Below are 20,258 nucleotides of genomic sequence, written 5' to 3'. Positions count from 1 at the left end.
ACCTCCTGTCGAAATAGTGACACAGAAGCGGTTGTTTTTCACTGACACACTGCTGTGTCTTGCCCAGTACCTCAAAAGGCGTATTGTTTGTTTTTTTTAGAGATATCGTTTCTTTTCCTGATGCGCCTCTGAAACTGGATGCCAAAAATGATCTTTTCTTAACCAGAACCAAATTATTTTTGTGTCTAAACCTAACCGTGTTGACCACAGCACTGCTGAAACATAAAGTTTTTACTGCTGAAATGTAAAATATCTGTGGTGTGCAGAAATGTACAACACCAACATTTTTTCTGTCATTGTGGTTGTTTTTATATACAAAGGTTTTACCAAAAAATGCATGTGCTTTTGAAGTAGAGCACGAGAATGGCTAAATGAGAGTCTGTAAACAGATGTTTTATATAGTCTTGCTGTTGTTAAATGTGCCCCCCCCCCCCATTTATTTCAGTTCATCAAAATTTATCTCAGTGACTGAATTCTCTGTTCACATGGAGGCATGTGAGGAAAACAAAAAAGTTCTCTTCCCAAATTCAGTGAAACACGGAGTGAGTAATTGATATACAAATTGTCATTTTGTGGGTGAAGTGTTTCTGTAATGGTTTTTGTTTGGAGTAGGTCACATGACTGGTGCTGCTGACGGGTACTCGAGTTCATCAGACATGGAGCAGGAGTTTTTAGGCGTTCCTCGTGTCTCAGTGTGACTTTTCGGGGTGATGTTTACCCACTGAGATAAACTAAACTGTGTACTTGTGTTGTAGGTATTTCATTTCAGAGGCTGGTTCGGACGGAGCAGGGTGTTTCCCCTAATATTCACTGCTCTAAGACCATGTGAGTTCACTAAAACTAAGATGTTAAAACAAGCTAAACACGTCAAAGACGACACTTTTAATTTGAATTGACACGTGACTTGATTTATAGGATTTTTACATCATTAATCTCAGTGTATCCGATGTTGTGTGTGTGTTTGTTTTATCAGGACGGTGCTGTTAGTGAGCTCAGACGAGGACGTCCCTCCGGAGGTCCAGTCTGTGTCGGAGCAGCTGAGCAGCACCCAGCACTCCAGCACAGACGTCACCATCACCCTCATCCTGCACGCCTTCCAGGCTGCTCTGGGCACCGACCGTGACCTGCAGGCGCTCCACGCCGCCCTGCAGGTGGCTGACCGGCGTGTTCTAGACGCACAACTTCTCTTTATTCTTTCCTTCCTAAAACAAACTTTTCTGCTGTTCCTCCAGAGGAAGCGTCCAGAGGAGCTGGAGCAGCTGATGGAGGCGGTGACTGACCGCATGGAGACAGCAGCCTCGACAGCAGATCTCAGCGCGGCGAGACGAGTTTTGCTGCACAGCATGGAGAGGCTCCGAGAGAACGTCGCAGGTCCTGGTCCTGCTGATGGCTGCCCAGATACTGGTGAGACAGATAACACAAAACGCACAAACAAAGTGGAAATAGATAAATGTGTGAAGTGTTGCTCTGATTATTCTGCTTTCTATTGTCCTGTAGTGCCTCCTTAAAGCAGTGATACTCAACTTACGGCCTGTGGGCCAAATCTGGCCCCCGATAGAGTGCCAGGTTTACTTTAAGTATACATAAGGTGCCAGAGTGCATAAAACAGCATCCAAACAGAGCTTGTTTATCAAAAAAAGTGCCCTTGCACCTCCAACAAAGATGCAACCTAAAAACAAAGAAACATCCTAAAATCCTGGAATTATCTTAAAATCCTTGAAATGTTCTAAAATCCTAGAAATGTCCTTAAACCCTAAAAACATCCTAAAATCCAAGGAATGTCCTCAAATCCTAGAAAAATCCAAAAATCGGGGAAATGTCCTAAAATCCTGGAAACATCCTAAAATCCTAGAAATGTCTTTAAATTCTAGAAATGTCCTAAAATCTTAAAAATGTCCTAAAATACAAGAAATGTCTTATAAGTACAAAAAATTACCAGCTGGACATCATCGTTTGAAACAGACAGTTCACGGGAGCGTTTTTGGGTCTGGTGCAGTGCATTGTGGTAGTTGGAGGTTTTCTACCTCTTGAGCAAAAATGTCCTTTTCTCCGTTTTCTCCGATGACTTCAAAAGTATTTGTGTCTTTCTGCTGCAGAGACAGACTAGTCTTGTTAATAGACCATCTTTCCAGCAGTCAAATACTTCTTTAACCTGAGCGTGACCTCCTCTCATCAGGAGCTGTTGAGACTTTCACGCTGCCGTTCCCCAAATGTCACACGTGCTCCTGGGAAAACGACAATTTTGGTAACTAGTCCAACATAAGACAGCTCTCCAAATGCCTGAACTGGAGTTTATATATAACCTTTCTTAAATATTTTCTTCTTCAGATGTTCTGAATGACGTTCTCAAGAGTGAGTCCGAACTGGACTCACTGCCAGAATGTTTCCTGAAAAAGGACGAGGACGATAATAACGACACCAGTGTGGACGAGGAAGACGAGGTGGAGGGAAACAAAGTGGACGACGAGTTTCAAAACCACCGCATCTCCACCACATCCTCCTCCTCGAGGGACTCCGGCTACTCTCTGTCCTCCAGCTGGTCCGTGGTGTCCACGCCGTCCGGCTCATCGGGCGTGGAGAGTGACTTCAGCGAGGACACGGCACACGAGGACACAGAGGAAGGACAGGAAAGCCAACCAAAGCTTCGAAAGAAGCCCAAAAAGAAATCCAGATCCATCTTAGGCGTAGAGCGCTTCTCCATGCTTTTTAAAAATCCCCGCAGCCCGAATAACTGCCGGCGCGCTCAGAGTATGGGCTACCGGAGCGATTTTACCAAAGACTTTCAAAGAACTGGGTCACAGCTCAAACACTCCAGGTCCAGACACGCTCATCCTCTGGATCCGTCCACCGCCGCCCTGGATCCCCTCTCCCCCCGGAAGCACGTGTGCGTCCGCAGGAGGCCAATCCTCAGCTGCGATGAAGGCGATGTGGCACAAGTGCCCACCCTGGTCAAGGTGGTGGTGTTTGGAGGTGACAGAGAGGCGGGCAGGCTGGCCCGGGCGTACAGCGACCTGCAGCAGAAAGAGAGTAAATGCCCCCGACTCACCAAGACCTGCAAACTGCAGTTTTACTTTGTTCCCACCAGAAGGAGAACGTCAGGAAGCACAGGAGGAGGAAACACACCGACTGAGGGGACGACAGGAAGTTCAACCAAAATTGTGGTGAGACGGCTGATTCAGTCTTTTACCTGTACATGTATACAGAGGCCTTCGTTTACCGCCAAAATTAAATTTAATTAAAACATGGGTAAACCTGCTAAAAATAGACTAAAGACTCCTTCCCACTGCCAGTAGAGCAAAGCTGTGTACACGGCTCTGCAGAGGACAAGTGTGCCTTTTGTGTGTGGAGTTTTTTTGGGGTTTTTTTTGGTGTGTCCCTTTGACGTCCCGGACAGACCAAAGAACAGGTAAACAGCAGATGCAGAGGTCTGTGAAAACTTACCAGTGGTTACTTCTCTTTATATATCTCTTACTTATTAAGTCTCTCGTACAAAGACGGTGCAGATTAATTTGTATCGGTGTCCTTGCATCTCAACGGTTAGGGAGCTGAAATTAGCACGTTCACCAGGGTGTTGTGTTTCCATAAATGCTTATAACAACTGCTGATAACTTATCAATAAAGCATTAACAAACAATTCATTAAAGTGAGGAATTGTTTTTGTACTTTAAGTACACAAAGGTGCCAGAGTGAATAAAACAGCAACAAAGTAGAGCTTGTTTATCAAAAAAAAGTGCCAGTGGAGGATCCCCCGCACCCCTGACTGAGGTCCTAGAGAAGCCCACAATGATGTCCTAAAATCTTAGAAACCTCCTAAAATTAGAGAAATGTCCTAAAATCTTAACACCGTCCTAAATTCTCTCATAATCAAGCCATTCATTAAAACCTAATGCATTAACCCTTTCTAAACGGTGCCTCATTAGAAAGTGGAACAGATAATAGTTTACTGTAATATAATGACATGAAATGTTATTTATGTGCATTTTGACTGAGGTGTTAAAAGTTTTTATTCTCTCCGTCTGACAGGAGAGTAACGGCACTGTAGTGGAGGACAGCACCACCGACATCGCCCACATGTTGGGCATGATGGACCCCTGGTACGAGCGTAACGTCCTCAGTCTGCTCAGCCTGTCCTCTGACGTCCTCTGCCAGGTATCTACCACACTGTTTGACCAATAAGAAATGCAGGTAGCTTTTTTTAGTGAGTACTGGCTGCATTTCAGCTGCTTTTAGACAGCTTTTAGACTTTGCTGTTTTTCCAGCTGGGATTGTGCCTCCAAAACCAGGTATTTAAAGCCAAAACAGGATTTTTTCCTGACCATAACAAAGTGGTTTTTATACCTAAACTTTACATTACCCACATTGGATTTCTTGTGATTCTGTTGATTTAAATGTCGTTACACCTGTAAACCAGTTCATAAGACAATACTTGACGTGTGAAAAAATGTCGAGTGTAAAAACATGCCGGCAGCCTCAACTGTCAAAAACCTTCTGATTTGCTTAAAATTTTGTGAATTGAATTTTACGGTGACACCTTTTTATATAGCTGCACACAGATGAAATCACTGTGTGTGTGTGTGTGTGTGTGTGTGTGTGTGTGTGTGTGTGTGTGTGTGTGTGTGTGTGTGTGTGTGTGTGTGTGTGTGTGTGCTCTCTGTGAAACAGACGGCAGGTAAGGAAGGAGGCTATGAGTCAGTGAGCAGCAGCAGCACGGAGAGTCTCCCCCTGTTGGCAGACTTCGTGCTTTATTACTGTCGACATGCAGACCAGCCTGTTCTGGTGCAGCTCTACCAGGCCGAGGTCAGAGGAGCACCACACACACACACACACACACACACACACACACACACACACACACACACACACACACACACACACACACACACACACACACAGTCTCTCACTGCAGTAAATACATAATTATTTCTTTGGTTTCTTGCTCCGCTCAGCTGACCCTGGCTGGAGGAGAGAAGCGAAGGGAAGTGTTTATTCACTCTCTGGAGCTCGGCCACACTGCAGGAACCAGAGCCGTTAAGGCCATGGGTGAGTCACACTCTGACAGACACATAGAGACAACCACAACACACACAGACACACACAAACACACACAGACACACGACCAAAGATATCGCCACGTTTCTGCCACGGTTATCTTTTGTTTGAGACAGCCCAACATCGCACAGTGTATACCAGGCTTAATGCAGTAATACTCAGCTTAAGGACTGCAGGACAAATGTGGCCCCTGATAGCGTGCCAGGTGGCCCCCAACACTTTTCTAATTCACACTAAAAAAAAGCCTTTAGTACTTTAGTATACATAAGGTGCCAGAGTGCATAAAACAGCATCAACATAGAGTTTGATTATCAAAAAAAGTGCCAGTGGAGGATCCCCCACACCCCCGACAGAGGTCCTAACTAAGCCCCTAATGTCCTAAAATACTAGAAATGTCCTAAAATCCGAGAAAGGTCCAAAAATCTGAGAAATGTCCTTAAGTCCAAGAAATGTCCTAAATCCGAGCAATGTCCTAGAATCTGAGAAATGTCCTTAAAATCTGAGAAATGTCCAAAAAAAAATGAGAAACGTCCTAAAATCTAAGAAATGAAATTTAGAAACAAGTGTGTGGCTGTGGCGACTGGCCCCTGGCTTCCTGTCATTTCACAAAAGTGTCCCCTAAGCAAAGCCCGTTAAGTACCCCTGCTTTAACGTGTTATTTTGCAGGTGCTGCCAGCAAGCGGTTTGGAATAGATGAAGAGCGGGAGGCTGTCCCTTTAACACTAAGTGTTGGCTACAACAAGGTATTTTTCCTCGCCCGCAGGTTTCCAGTAACACAGATATATTTAAGTTCACATTCACAGCTATTTTTATATCTGCTGTCTACACCCAATTACAGGTGGCTGTTAGCGGGAGGAGTCAGTGGATGCAGACTGAGAAAGTTTGCACATCGATAAATCTGTACAAAGCCTGCAGGAACCCTGAGCAGCTCGGTGTGTGGCACTGATAGTGTTGCTCTTTTTATCATGTGCCAGTGATTTCATTTTGTTTGGGTTTTTTTGTCCGCACTGTTTTTTTCTAAACACATCAAATCTCATCTGTCCAGATTCTAGAGTCGAAAGTCTGCAGCTGACGATAACAGAAGTCCTGAAGAGACAGTGCTCCAAGTCTAAAAAGGGCTACAACCAGGTGAAGGGTTAAAATGAGTAAATAAAACGTAATGTGCACTCCTGCTTATGAAACTCCCCCTCCTCACACTTCCTCTCCCTCCACACGCCCTCTGGCAGCACATCTCTTTATCGCACGTGAAGGTGGACAAGGTGAAGGTGAACGGGGGAAAAGACGGGACGACCTTTGCTGTGTGTCTGGATCAAGATGAGAAGAAGTTCATCCAAAGTGTCACCAGGTACAACAGGTCGAAGGTAGCGGGTAGATTTATTAGTGGAGACATTTGTCGTGATCCTGCTGCATCTTTTGGAGTTGAAGGATGAGTTGATTAAACTCAGCAGCTACTATAAAGATTCCAGCTGGTTCCTGGTGATGTTGCTGCTGATGGCATCGTTCAGTTCCTGCAGGGCATTTTTTGAATTTCCTTCAGAGTCCTTATGGCTCCCAACAAGGTCTGCCTATCCAGCGCAACAGCTTGATCCAGGATGTTAGGGGTTAACCGTGTCTCTGTGAAGAGCAGTCTCTGATCTCCCGTTACTGAGTGAGCCTCAATCGCATCTCATCCACTTTATTCAATGGTGACCGGAAATTAGTCAGAAGAGGTCTTGGTAGAGGACCGGATCTCGGTCCAAGTCGGGTCAGCCTCGCCCTGATGCCGGCTCTCCTCCTTCTTTTCGTCTGGTGCTTTCAGTTTCGTTTCTCCTCTCTGGTCTGACTGGCCCCTCGGTGTATGCCGTTTTTGGGGATCCTCAATCTGCTGCATTCAGTCAAAACCTCACACAACTTTTCCTGATGTTGATAAGTGATTCTCCATCGCTGAAAAGCCGTGCTTCAGCAGAAGGGTCCATGTTGTAGAAAAATAGAAAACTAGAGCAAAATAGAGCAGAAAAGTAGCAAGGGTTTAAGGAGCTACAGGCTGCAGCATCTACATGTGCTGCCGTCATCAGATCATCACTGAATGCCAGATCGCTGAACCTTTACTTAAAGGAATACTTCACCCGTTTTTTTATTGAATTTGTAAAGAGAACTTTGCTTTTCTCACCTGCTCCAACAGTGAAAGAAGAATCCGAAATTGGAGAAAATTCATCCAGGCCAAACACATGCATTTTTACTAAAACCGTATGATTTAAAACACTTACGCTTCCAGGTCGCACATGTGGGTAAGCGTGTTTTCAAACATCATTGAGCAGAATTCAATTATATGCGCTTGCTTAGGAAAACCACCCGTCTGTGCATGAGACTGTGTCGTTTTAAAATCCTAATGTTTCAGTGAACATGCATGTGTATCTGGATTTTACTGCACAAATTGTGTGAGAGTTTGTAACAGATTTTTTGTTCAGCAGTGGAAGAGGTACTCTGATGTTTTACTGAAGTAAAAGAAGCAGTACCACTGTGTAGAAATACTCTGTTGTCCTCCATTCTAACCTTTATTTTTTAACGGTACACTATGCAGGATTGTCAGTTACAGATTACAAACGCTCAGCATTTATTGATGTTTTTTTGCCGCTTTGACTCTCGGATGTGTGCTAGCACCTGTCGCTGCCTTTTTTTAAAGCCTGATCTCACCTGAGCGCTGTGAGGATTTAAAAATGCCAAACACAGAAAATACAAAGAAAATAAAATCAGGCCGAAGGCAGCGTCTCTGCAGAAAATATACCGCCACGCGCCGAAGCCCGAGTCATGGTCAGATACGCGTCGTTGTTGCTCGACAGAAATGACAGAAAAGTGTCACCTGACATTTTTCTTTCACGTCACACACACACCCGGAGATTTTCCTTATGTTGCCGACAACATCATGTTTTGTCAAACAATGCGATGTGGCTTTTTATATTTTTGGCTCGTAATAAGACGCTTGCATAGCCTGCGCTGCTATTTTTTTTCCCTCCTCGTACTCAGTGATGCTTCTGTTTCTGCAGGTGTGAGGTGTCTCTGTGCTGTAAACCAGGAAGCAGCTCAGACTGGAGGTCCTACAAACCCTCACCTGGACAAGTCCAACCTCTGCACCCGTCCTACTGCTCCCTGCTCTGCCTCCCCATCACCTCCTTCTCTGCCTCGCACCCCTGACATACTTTTTACTACAAAAAAAGAGGAACTTGTCACCAAAAAACAGTGGTAGAAAAGATCCAGATCCAGGCACTCAAGATGGTTTGAAAAGCATAAAAGACCTTTAATTCAAAGGGCTAAAAAACATTAAAAAGATGTATTTTTAATTGTTTTTTTCATTGTTTTTTGATTATAAATTCCTCTTGTTTTTTGAAGTTTTCCCCTCCATCAGCACCGGTGGTTTGAGGGGCACCACAAGCCTCCTGCTGCGTGTCTTTTACACTTTTTACTTTTTACTACACTGAATAAATCCACGGAGGTGATACTTTAAACCAAAACAACACCGGATTCAGAACAGAGATGATGAGTAGATGAGTGGTTCTGTCACTTTTATTGACCTACATTTATTTCAGGTTTGTCCTGATGCTGGTATCAAGGTGTGTCACATTATTAGTACAAGAAGGAGCGTCTGACTGGATTGTGTTTTTCCTCGTTACATAATGAACTTTATGCAACTTCAAATATAACATTAATGCCAGTGCTCTGTCTGTAGAGCTGGCTGTACTCCAATTATCTGCTGTCAGGAGTGTAAAAACTGATTACTTGATTACCGCTGTGTACGTCCTGTCGATCCACGACAGAATTAACCCCCTTTTTTTTAAAGAAATGTGTAATGAAATAAGTTATTTATTTTGAAATGACAGCAATAGAAACATTATTTCTTTTTTATATATTTTTCAGAGAATACATTGTATTGTTTGTCGTTGAAATAAAATCACACTTCAGTCAGTTGTGTGTATGCTTCGTTCTCACAGTTTAAACAGTGGCTGCTTTTGACTGAACTTCCTCCTATGAGTCACTCACTTACACAACAGACACCAGCTGTCCGTATCACGTTATTTCAGTGTGAGGCAGCAGCCGTGAGAGCAGATACGGTGATGAGCTCCTCCGGGTCACTGCGGACGGTGTGTGTGCGCGTTTGCTCATGTTGCTGAAATTATCCTGAGACTCTAAAGAGCAGAAAAGATGGTTGATCCTTCAGGTGAGCTCTCAGTCTCTCTTTGACTGCTGCAGACGTCATAAACAAACTTGTTTCGCTGGTTAAAACTTGAAGTATAATGTGAATTTGACTGTTTAATTATAGAAATATGTGTGTGATCTTCATTTACAGCTAACGTGAGCCTCTCGCCTGAGATCAGCCTTCACAACGACATCCAGGCTCTTCTCAAAGAGATGAGCAGCCAGAGCGCTGCGCAGACAGGTAACTGCAGCTGACGGGGTTTTTTTATTTTGGTCCTGTGAAATTTAACTAAACCGCCCATACGAGGCAAGTGCATTAAAAGCTGTTTTAGTACGTGTACATGCATGGTGTCATTTGAAAGGTAAAACACTAAACAGTCAGAATCACCGAGTGCTTCTGTCATTAATCCAAACAAACAACAACAAAAACAAAAAACAAAAATCATGGGAAGAAAAACAAACAAAAAAGTTGTTGAAAATGAGCAAGAAATTTGTTTTAAAAAATAAATATAAAGAAAAAAGTATAAAACAAAAACAGAAAATTATCTTTCCTTCTCTGTAGCAATTGTAAATATAGAATATAGACAATTATAAATATTTGGGGTTTTTTTGCACATTTTATCCTAATTTTTTGATAATATCTAATAGTCAATTACAATAAAAAAAGAGGAAGAAAAGCGAAATGACCAGGAGAAAGTGCTTAAATAAATAAAAAAGCTTTGTAACATAATTTTAAATATTTAATTTTGATAATTATAAAAAATAGTTTTACTTAGCATTTGTATTTTATGCCTTGACATTTTTTCCCTAGCTTTTAAAAGATAATTTTCTGAATCTACTAATTTAAGTAATAAAACTATAATTATTAGCTTCTTTATTAATTTAAAGCTACACTCTAATAAATTAAACATAAATGCAGACACCCACATACCTAAAATCAAAAATCGACAGTTTTTAATGATTATAGGAAAAAAGAGGGAGATAAATATCCAGAGATGGAGCGCTGGTCTGTGTTTCTGCCCTGCAGGAGTGCGTCGATGGAGCCTTCAGAAGAAGCTGGAGGCCGATCCGTCCGGCAGCGTTTCACTGATCACAGTTTTGGTCAAAGAGCTCAACAAGAAGCTGAAGAGGATCAGTGAGGTTCGTTCCCTCAACTCTGCTTTCAGATTTCAGTCAAAGTTTTTTTAAAATTCTGCCATACCCTTGACCCTTTGAGACCTGGATAGATTTGATTTGATTTGATTTGATTTGATTTGATTTGATTTGATTTGATTTGATTTGATTTGATTTGATTTGATTTTATTTGATTTTATTTTATTTTATTTTATTTTATTTTATTTTATTTGTGCTATGTTTTATTTCAAGCGGTTTAATCATTTAAGAATAAATAAGTTTGACTGCTTTGGCAGTAAGCAGCTTGGCAAGAAATCTCCCACAAATTTCAAGAAATAAGGAAAAGGTGACAAGAAAAAAGACCAGATTTTTAAGGGAAACAAGGACAAATGTCCAGAAAACTATAATCAGAATTTTGATAACTATATATTTAAAATGATGTTACAGATGAAATATTACTATTTTAGCACTTTTTTGGGGTCATTTCTTGTTTTTTTCCCTTTCCTTTATTGCTTTTTTTGTAAATTGCAAAAAATACATAGGTAAATCAGTAAAAGATGACAAGAAAATAACCTGTAAATTAGCTTTGTGTTATTATTAGATATTAACAGAAAACTTGGGAATAATATCCAGGAAACAAGGAAACATTTTCTTGTTCTTTGTTTTGTTTTTTCATCTTAAGTTTGGGTCATTTAATTTTTAACTAATTTCTTCCTTATTTTTCGGTCATGTTTTATTAAGTTGCTCATTGCCTTCTCCTCGTGTCTTTGTAAAAAATCACACTGGGTAGTTCAGGTTTCAGAGGGTTAAAGCTCATTTAAAAAAAAACACCTATTAATATGACTTTATTTTTGACGACTGATGCAGATTCATAAAACACGATCCTACAAGCGCGTCGTTCCGATGCTGCACACGCTCTACTACACAGTCCTTCAGGTAAGACACACCTGTGAGAGTCTAACTGACATTATAATAGTGCTGGAATAAAGTCTGTAACAGCGGAGAGTTTTTTACACTTTGATGCAGAAAACAAAAAGAGAATCACTGTAGAGCAGAGAGTTGAATAAGTATTGTTAGAAGTATTTTCTGTCTTTATTTTGGCAGTCCGGTGTCATGATTCCCACCAGCCTCTACCAGACGCTGTACGAGTGTTTGATGAAACTGCTGATTTTACCGTCGCCGTACTCTGCTGTGGTCCTGCACACTCTGAGGAGCATCAAGATGGAAATGAGCACACCAGGTATCATGATGCACAATTTCCAAAAAGCTGAAATATAATACAGTGTGATGCTCCGCATCATCACGTTACGGGCCCCTGAGCAAAAATGTTTGATGGGCCCCGAGCCAACCTGGTGGGGTGGTCAAGTTTGTTTATCTTATTTAGTAAATTAGAAATAGCATTCAGGGCATATATTCATTCATATTTCATATTGGCCACTGCTGGGTAACCTATAACCTTTAACTTCATATCATTATTTATTAGTTTATTTACATTTTGTTTTTCTAATCTGAATCTATAAAGTTACTACAGTTATCAAAAATGAATATAGCCTAGTGGAGTAAAATGTACAATATTTGTCTGAGATGCAGTGAAGTAGAAGCATGAAGTCGGATACAGGTAAATACTCAAGTAAAAGTAGCTTAAAACTGTATGTAAGTATAGTACTTGAGTATATGTTTTTGGTTATAACACTGAAAGAAAGGCGTACTAATACTCAACTAAAGGTCTGACAACAAATAGACAACAAAGCAGCCAGGGGTTATTTTATTTAATTTATTGTTTTTTTTATTTTTAATATTTTATTTTATTTTATTTTATTTTATTTTATTTTATTTTATTTTATTTTATTTTATTTTATTTTATTTTATTTTATTTTATTTTGCGTCTTCATGTTTAAAATATTAATCTAATTCTTCCCTCAACAGGCTGCTTATATCAGAGGAGAGTCACTGCAGAGCAAAACCTGAAGACTGAGAGTTTCACCCGGCAGGAAAAGTGAGTTTATCCTTTAATTAAGAGTCAGATTGAACTGAAACGCTGCAGGGCTCTGAGTCAGCTGCTTCAGGACTCTGCTGCTGGTTTCCTTCAGGGTGTTTGTGCTCGCTGACCCGGCTGTGTTTTCCGCTCCGCTGGAGGCGGCGGCGCGGAGACACTTGGAGGCGTCCAACTTTCTCAGGGACACAATGAACGCAGAGATCAACGTGGTGCAACATGTGCTGCAGACGGGACTCGGGGCGACCTGCAACAACACGAGACTCGCCCAGGCTCTGGAGGTGAGCAGGTTTATGAAGATTAGGTCACAAAAGCGCGAGATTTTCACGGCACAATCATCGTCTCAGAAAGTATTATTTTTCATGGTGTCAAAATGTATGCTATCACACTATTATCTTTATTTTTATTTTTATTTTTAAAATGTATTTATTTATTTATTTATTTTTATTATTTAATTTAATTAATTTTTAAAAAATATTTTTGAAATCCTTTTCAGCATATGGGAAAAGATGGTATAGTATGAGGAAATGTCAATTGATTTTTAAAACTATATTTCAAACATGTAAAACAGAAAATAGAGAAATGATTCTTGATGGATAATGAAAAACATAAAGCAAAACAAATTTTTAAACACATGATGACTTGGTTTACATATTCGGAAAGGAGTGAGAAGAAGTACAAATTTATTTAATCCCATTCTTCCTCATAAGTCATTGAATTTGAACTAATCAGCTTAAAATTATTAGATATTATCTAAAAAAAAAAGAGAGAGAAATATTTTTAATTCTCTTAATTATGTATTTAGAATTATGTTACAGAAAAAACAAACAAAAAAAGCGTTTTCTTTAGACCTTTTTTTCTTTTTATTTGTTTTTGGGGTTTGGGTTTTTTTTTAAACTATTTGACTTTTGAATAAATTCTTGCTAACTTTTGGGTCGTTTCTTGTTAAGTTGCTGGCTGCCCTCTTCCCATGTTTTTGAAAGAAATCAAGACAGTTTAGCCAAGTTTTAAAGGGTTAACTGCATAAATAATACATCTAACTGCGTTAGTCTTTGTTTTTTTCTTGTGTCCTTTGTGTATTTCAGGCTTTAGGGGAGCAAACGGTGGAGAAATATTTCCAGGAGGTGGTTGCAGCCGTGGAGATGAGCGTGAAGCTCGGCGCAGGAGGTCGAACAGTTTACCTGAAAAAACTAAAACACATATACAGAGACATCTTGTCCACCTCCACAGAAGGTTTGTCTCCTGCACCCTGCTGTCAGAGCACAGATTGGTATAATCAGAATATTTTGGTGAGACTGTCACAGTTACGCTGTTTTCTCAGGAAAAAACAGTCTGAATCATTCTGGGTGCAGCGCTGCGATGCCTCCTCCAGAGGTCAACTTCATCTTGTGGACAGACGAAGATGTCCTATGTGAGTCAGACAAACAAAAAAACTGCCATCTTTTTGTTTTTCTGTCAATAAATTAAATAGTAAAAATGTCTTAAATGTGTCTGTCCAAAAGGGAACGTGCTGGCAGACTTCGCCTGTGGTTCCTGCTCTAACTCCGCCAGCATCGATGAAGAAGACAAGGACAAGAGAGACTCGGTGCGGTCTGAGGACAGCGGGATAGAGAGAGACCTGAAGGACTTTGAGGACGCAGTCCCGTCTCCTGTCACACACACTGCACCAGTGATCAGACGGAGGAACGCCTTCAAGTCCATGAGACCAGGAGACAGACTGAGCCTCATGAAGGACAAGATGGACACGTTTCCCGGAGGCTCTGCGACCCTTAAAGAAGACGGGAGGCGTCACACGGCTCGGGTGGTGGTGATGGGGGACGACCCCGTGCTGGGAAGACTTGCAAGGACGTATCACTCCATCCGGTGAGCAGCTGCTTTGTTATGAAAACTTTCTGCCGAATAGTTTGACAGCAAAGTTCGAAACGGCACGAAAACGTGGGAAAAGGCATTAAGCTACTTGGCAAGAAATGCCCTGAAAATTAAAAAAAAAAAAGATTTTTAAAAAAAGTAATAGATGATTTTCTTCAAATTCTTGTTATTCAAAATCTTTGTTGATTTTTAAAAATATTTTGGATTTTTTTTCTTTTTTGAAGGAAAACATTTTGGCAATTTTTTATTATTTTTTTTAATTTTCGCATTTTTCAAAGAAATTAATTTGGTGTTATTCCCCAAAAAAGGCACTTTTTTGCCAAACATTTTGGCAATTTTTGTTTCCAGATTGTTGCCAGCACAAAGTTCAAAACCAGGATCTGTGATGATATGGGGGGGGGCACCACGATTGCTTCAAGGTGCACACAGGTTTTGGCGCAACATATGCTGCCATTCAGAGAAGTCGGATATCAGGCAAAAATAGGGGAAAAAAATCACCTTTAAAACTTCAAAATGAGTTCTCTTACTGAGTGTTGTTTAAGGGAAAGGTGATGTCACGCAGTGGTAAACATGCTCCTGTCACGACGTTTTTGGAACGTGTTGCAGACGTCAAATGCAGAATGAGTGTTTATCAGTTTGATTATTAAATATGTTGCATTTGTGCTGTAGTCAGTTGAATACTGGTTAAAAAAAAAAAGATTTGCAAATCATTGCATTCTGTTTTTATTCACATTTTACACACTTTTTTGGAATTTGGGTTGTATATTACATTTCATTTCTGCCAATATATCCTCCTAAATCCTAAACACTGGACCTTTAATGTTCTGCATGTGTTTCCCGACAGAGAAAGAGAGTCGAAACGTCTTCTTCTGACGAAGAAACTGAATCTACGGTTGTACTACGTCCCGGTCAGCGACGTGGAGTCGTCCGTCAGTTTACCTGCGAGCCACGCAGACTCGCTCAGAGCGTCGCAGACTGACTGGTATTGTGCAGAGGACTCTGAAGGACTCTGCAGCACCGGTTATTCCTCACCGGATCGCCCGCGCCAGGACGGAGGCAGACTGTCTCTCGCCGCCTCGTTGGGCAGAGCGGATCCGTGGTACCACAGCAACGTCAACAGTCTGGCAGCTACAGTCTCCAAACTGGGAGAAATGGTAACCATTGACTCAGCGGCCATGGCAGCAGCACACATGATTACAACATAACAATATCAACATAATTTAGTCTATGCATGCTAACGTTAACCCTTTAAAACCTGAGCACATTAGTGTTATTTCTTTCATGAATATGAAGAGCGGGCAATGAGCAACTTAACCCTTTAGAACCTGGATAAACGTCAGGTTTTTTTGTGCCGTGTTCACATTTTTTACGTGGAATTTAAGCCTTGAAACCTGATTTATTTTTAAAAAATGACTAAAAAAAGGCAATGAGCAACCTGACAAAACATTGCAAGAAATTCTTAAAAGGCATCAAGAAAATGAAAATAAAAAAAAATAAATATAATAAAAATGAGAAATTATAATTATTATAACCATGTAGCTAGGTAATGTTTCCAAAAAGCTGTCCAAATTTAATTTATATAAAGGCTCACTTTTGTCTCATTTAACCCTTTAAAACCTGAGCAAGTTGATTTTATGTCTTTCTAAAACATAGTGATAAAAGGCAACGTTCAACTCCACAAGAAATGTCCCACAAACTGCAAGAGATGATAAGAAAATAATGTAAAAATTAGTTTTAAAAAAGAGGGCAGGATTATAAGAAAATTATCTTAAAAAATAGGGGAAATTGCTACACTATAATAATAACAATTTTTGAAATCATGTTACAGAAAAAAAATATTAAATAATTTATAAATAATATAACAAAAAAAAATTAATAATAATTTTGTAGGTCTTTTCATGTTTGTTTTTTTTTTTTTTAATCAAAGTCTAAGTGTAATTTTTGGGCAATTTCTTGTTAACATAACTGTCTGTGGTGAATGTTCCTCTGACACCGTGTTCCCTCTCCGCTGCAGCACTCTGATCACAGCGAGACATCACAGCAGAGTCTCTTCCTGCTGGACGCTCTGTCTTACTACCTGCGCTGTGGGACGCAGACGGTTAACCTGCCGCTTTATTCTGTGAAGGTACAGTACACGAATCTGCTCCACTCTTACTCTCCGCTGGTGTCCCCGCCGGTGTCCGCTCCGCTCTCTTTCTTCGCAGGTGTCCCTGCCAGTGTCCCCGCCGGTGACCGCTCCACACTCTTTCTTTGCTGGTATCCACACTGGTGTCCCCGCTGGTGTCCGTTCCACTCTTATTCTCCACTGGTGTCCCCGTTGGTGTCCGCTCTGCTCTCTTTCTTTGCCGGTGTCCCCTCCGGTGTCACCCTGCTCTCTTTCTTCGCCCGTGTCCCCGCGGTGTCTCTGATGGTGACCGCTTCACTCTCTTTCTTCGCTGGTATCCCCACCAGTGTCCCCGCTGGTGTCCGCTCCACTCTTATTCTCCGCCGGTGTCCCCGTCGGTGTCCCCATCGGTGTCCGCTCTGCTCTCTTTCTTCGACGGTGCCCCCTCCGGTGTCCACTCCGGTGTCCCCTTTGGTGTCCGCTCCACTCTATTCTCCACCGGTGCCCCCACCGGTGTCACCCCGCTCTCTTTCTTCGCCCGTGTCCCCGCCGGTGTCCCCGCCGGTGTCTGCTACCCTCTTATTCTCCGCCAGTGTCCCCGCTGATATCCTTGTTGGTGTCTGCTCTGCTCTCATTCTCCCCCGCCGGCGTCGTATATATGTGTATATATATATATATATGTATATATATATATATATATATATATATGTATATATATATATAATTTTTTAATTAATTAATTACTTAATTTTTTTATTTATTTATTTTTTTCTGTTAGTGTTCTGTTAGATGTGTGAGTGTTTTATTCGAGCTCGCTGAAGTGTCTCCACTCTTATTCTTTTTACCGGTGTCCGCTCCGCTCTAATTCTTCGCCGATGTCTCCGCCGGTGTCCCCGCTGGTGTCCGCTCCGCTCTAATTCTTCGCCGATGTCTCCGCCGGTGTCCCCGCTGGTGTCCGCTCCGCTCTAATTCTTCGCCGATGTCCAGAGTGTTTTGTTGCTGCTTGCTGGTGTGTCTGACTCCAGTTTGTGTTTAGATGACTCGCTCCGGATGTGACGTGAGCTCTGTGGTGGACGAGGTGTTTGTGTCGCACCTGGAGGCCAACCTCCCAGAGTTCAGACACCTGAAGGAGAGGATCAAAAGTATGTTTCCTGTGTGTGTGTGTGTGTGTGTGTGTGTGTGTGTGTGTGTGTGTGTGTGTGTGTGTGTGTGTGTGTGTACTGCCATGAAACCATAGGTAGATAAAGTGAGGTTTTGTCTCTGACAGAGGAGCCGGCTGCACGCCGAAAAAAGTCATCAGTGGATCTCTTTGGGGCCGTCATGTCAGTCAGTTATTCAAAGGTTCGGTCCTTTTCTTTAATGGTCACTGTGAACATTTTCTCACAGCATCAGCAGCAGGATTTGGGCTAATTCTTACATCCTCAACAGATGTGTTTAAGCAAAAGAGAAGTCCTGAAGGGAGGGGCGCCCATGGTGTGTGGCGTGGTGATTACATCTGAGCCGGCAGCTTTCGCATCAGGTTAACCTTCTTTTTTAATTTGTAGTTAACAGATTTATGTCACTGTAAGAAATGCAAAGAGTTAACATTGTCGCTTTGTGCAGGAGAGGATCACCTCACTGTCAGCTTTGACAGTTTGAACCCCGGATACAACACAGTAAGATTTTCACTTTTACCTAATATACAGACAAAATCAATGTTTTTACTGTTATTACTACTTGTATTTGAAGTAGTATTTATAGTTTTGTTTTAACTGTTTTAAATTTGAGCTTCATTTCTTTCAAAAACATGGAAATAAGGCAATGAGCAATGAAAGAAGAAATTACCCAAAATTTTGTAAAAAGCATGAGAAAATTACCTAAAAATTTGTAAAAAAAAATAAAATAATAATAATAATAATAATAATTAAAAAAAATAAAATAAAATAAAAAAATAAATAATAATAATAATAATAATAATAATAATAATAATAATAATAATAATGAAAAAAGCTAAAGATTATATTTTTTAAAAAAGAAAAAAAATATCTGGGGAAAGGGCTTAAAAACAATAATTCTGTTACCTCATTTGAAATTTGCGTTTTAAAATGAATTTTCTAAATCTAAAAACATTTCTTACCAAGTTGCTCATTTTCTTTTTTCAAGGTTCAAATGTTTAAATACGTGTAAAAGGCCTCTGAAAGCAGCACTGGAAAAGTGATGCCACTACAGTTTTTTAAGGGTTAACTGAACTTTAAATGGAAATTTTTAAGCTGTTGTGTTTTGATTATAGACGATCCAAACGCAGAACATCAGCATCAGGACGATGGAGAATCGAACGCTCGCCGTGTGTTTGGACAAAGACTCAAGAGGACTTACACTGATGTTCACAGGTTATTTATGACACGACAGCTTTTTCTCTCCGTCGTAACGGAAAACTTTACCTACAAAATGACCGTTTGCACATCAGTAATTCATCTCATGCTTTGTTGAAATTGTGAAGAAAACAGCTCCACTGTGAACGAAGAATCCAAAAACACAGAAAATAACTGATGAATCAGAGTAAAAGTGGTCCACGTTTAACAAATGCTGAATGGACAGTTTTCTACTCACTTGAAGCAATTTAAAACAAAACAAAAAAATGCATAGAAAACTATATTTATAATTAATAATAATAATAAATATAACAGATTTAAATTATGTAAAAGGAAAAAATATTTACAATTTTTTTTAATTTTCACCCCTTTTTCTCCAGGTAAGTTTTTGTACACTTTTGCGTTTGCTTTTACTTTTACTTTTTTTTTTTTTTAACTTTTCTTTTTTGATTAATTTCAGGTGCCTTCAAATTTGCTCAGGTTTCAAATGGTTAATTTCATAAATTGTACTCTTTGATTTATGTTAAAATTACTTGACTCAGCTGGATGGAAATATTATAATTGACCTAAACCTCAAACAATTCTACTGTTTTAAACGTGGTGTGCATTTGAATTACTGGATTGCACGAGCAGAAGTCAAACATATGCGCTTCTCAGATCTGTTTGTTTCAAATAGCAACATTTTAGTGAAAATGCATATTTTTTGGGAAGTACTGAGCATACAACTGGATAACAACTCTTGGATTTTACTGCACGAGCTGTATGAGAGTTTTTAAAAGATTGTTTTGATATAGTTTTGCTGTTGTTAAAGGTTGACCCCTTTTACTTCAGTTTTTGGATTCTTCGCTCACAGTTGAGGCATCCGAGAAAAACAATGTTTATTTTTTTATTTAGTGGGTGAAATATTCCTTTAGACAGATTAAAAAGTGTGTGTAATGTACCTTAATGTCCTCTGCAGGATAGAGATTTCTCCGTGTTTGGATCCAGGATGCAGCATCCGGTCCAGGTTTATTGTGAGTCTGGACCGAGAGCTGCTGATCAGCAAGTATCTGGACAAAGTGCTGTCACTGCCGATCCACAGCTTCACTGGTGTGACCGCCTGATCCAGCTGCCTGCTTCATGTGTGCAGATTTCTGCACGCTGATGTACATAATGCTGCATCAACACCAAACTGTGTTAAGATGTTTGTCAAATTTTAATTATCTGCTATAAATACTAAAGAGGAGGTGTTAAACTAAAAAATCAAAAGTATAATTAAAATGATTTCCACCTCAGCAACACTAAAAATAATCAATTTAATTTAATATTATTCCAATAATGTACAGTATATATAGTTATACAACACTAAATGCGACCATTTGATGATTTTAAGTATATTTTATTTTATTTTGCTGCTAATACTTCTGGAGTTTAAGATCATGAATTCATGATGTGTGTTGAATTTGGGAAATTTGTTTAAAAAAAAATCCTAATAAGAAAGATGTAAAAGCTTTAATAAAAATAATAACACAGTGAAAAGTTATAATAAAACTAGTTTAAATAGACAAAACAAGGATGAAAATTATGACAATAGATCTAGATTTAAAAGCTATAATAATAACAGTTTAAA

At 40.2% G+C, this 20,258-nt stretch overlaps 2 protein-coding genes across 3 annotated transcripts in view; both read left to right on the top strand.

Annotated features, from left to right (window-relative positions):
* The window catches only part of LOC121940368 (phosphoinositide 3-kinase regulatory subunit 5-like), a 111,586-nt gene extending 102,598 nt beyond the window's left edge, over positions 1 to 8,988 (top strand). For both annotated transcript variants that reach the window (XM_088069173.1, XM_088069174.1), the window contains 13 exons: positions 756 to 825; positions 974 to 1,151; positions 1,233 to 1,404; positions 2,177 to 2,245; positions 2,329 to 3,161; positions 4,024 to 4,149; positions 4,663 to 4,797; positions 4,947 to 5,040; positions 5,716 to 5,792; positions 5,888 to 5,981; positions 6,095 to 6,177; positions 6,276 to 6,394; positions 8,073 to 8,988. In XM_088069173.1, the coding sequence (XP_087925299.1) occupies positions 756 to 825; positions 974 to 1,151; positions 1,233 to 1,404; positions 2,177 to 2,245; positions 2,329 to 3,161; positions 4,024 to 4,149; positions 4,663 to 4,797; positions 4,947 to 5,040; positions 5,716 to 5,792; positions 5,888 to 5,981; positions 6,095 to 6,177; positions 6,276 to 6,394; positions 8,073 to 8,220 (2,198 nt within the window). In that variant the 3' untranslated portion in view covers positions 8,221 to 8,988. The remainder of the gene's footprint in view (positions 1 to 755; positions 826 to 973; positions 1,152 to 1,232; positions 1,405 to 2,176; positions 2,246 to 2,328; positions 3,162 to 4,023; positions 4,150 to 4,662; positions 4,798 to 4,946; positions 5,041 to 5,715; positions 5,793 to 5,887; positions 5,982 to 6,094; positions 6,178 to 6,275; positions 6,395 to 8,072) is intronic.
* A 95-nt stretch (positions 8,989 to 9,083) lies between these two features.
* Positions 9,084 to 20,179, top strand: pik3r6b (phosphoinositide-3-kinase regulatory subunit 6b). The gene is given in 19 exon segments (XM_042505160.2): positions 9,084 to 9,241; positions 9,371 to 9,460; positions 10,247 to 10,359; positions 11,200 to 11,268; positions 11,437 to 11,572; positions 12,259 to 12,328; positions 12,423 to 12,606; positions 13,411 to 13,558; positions 13,647 to 13,736; positions 13,828 to 14,188; positions 15,039 to 15,348; positions 16,209 to 16,319; positions 17,335 to 17,440; positions 17,566 to 17,639; positions 17,727 to 17,817; positions 17,901 to 17,953; positions 18,568 to 18,640; positions 18,643 to 18,667; positions 19,608 to 20,179. Coding segments are annotated over 19 exon segments (2,265 nt in total). The 5' UTR covers positions 9,084 to 9,225; the 3' UTR covers positions 19,753 to 20,179.
* Positions 20,180 to 20,258: the final 79 nt, after the last annotated feature.

This window comes from Plectropomus leopardus, chromosome 18 (genome assembly GCF_026936395.1).
Source record: "Plectropomus leopardus strain MGB_pleo_1.0 chromosome 18, ASM2693639v1, whole genome shotgun sequence".
In the NCBI taxonomy this organism is placed as follows: Eukaryota; Metazoa; Chordata; class Actinopteri; order Perciformes; family Serranidae; genus Plectropomus; species Plectropomus leopardus.
Note: the sequence above shows the minus strand (reverse complement) of the source record. Positions and strands in the feature narration are given on the sequence as shown.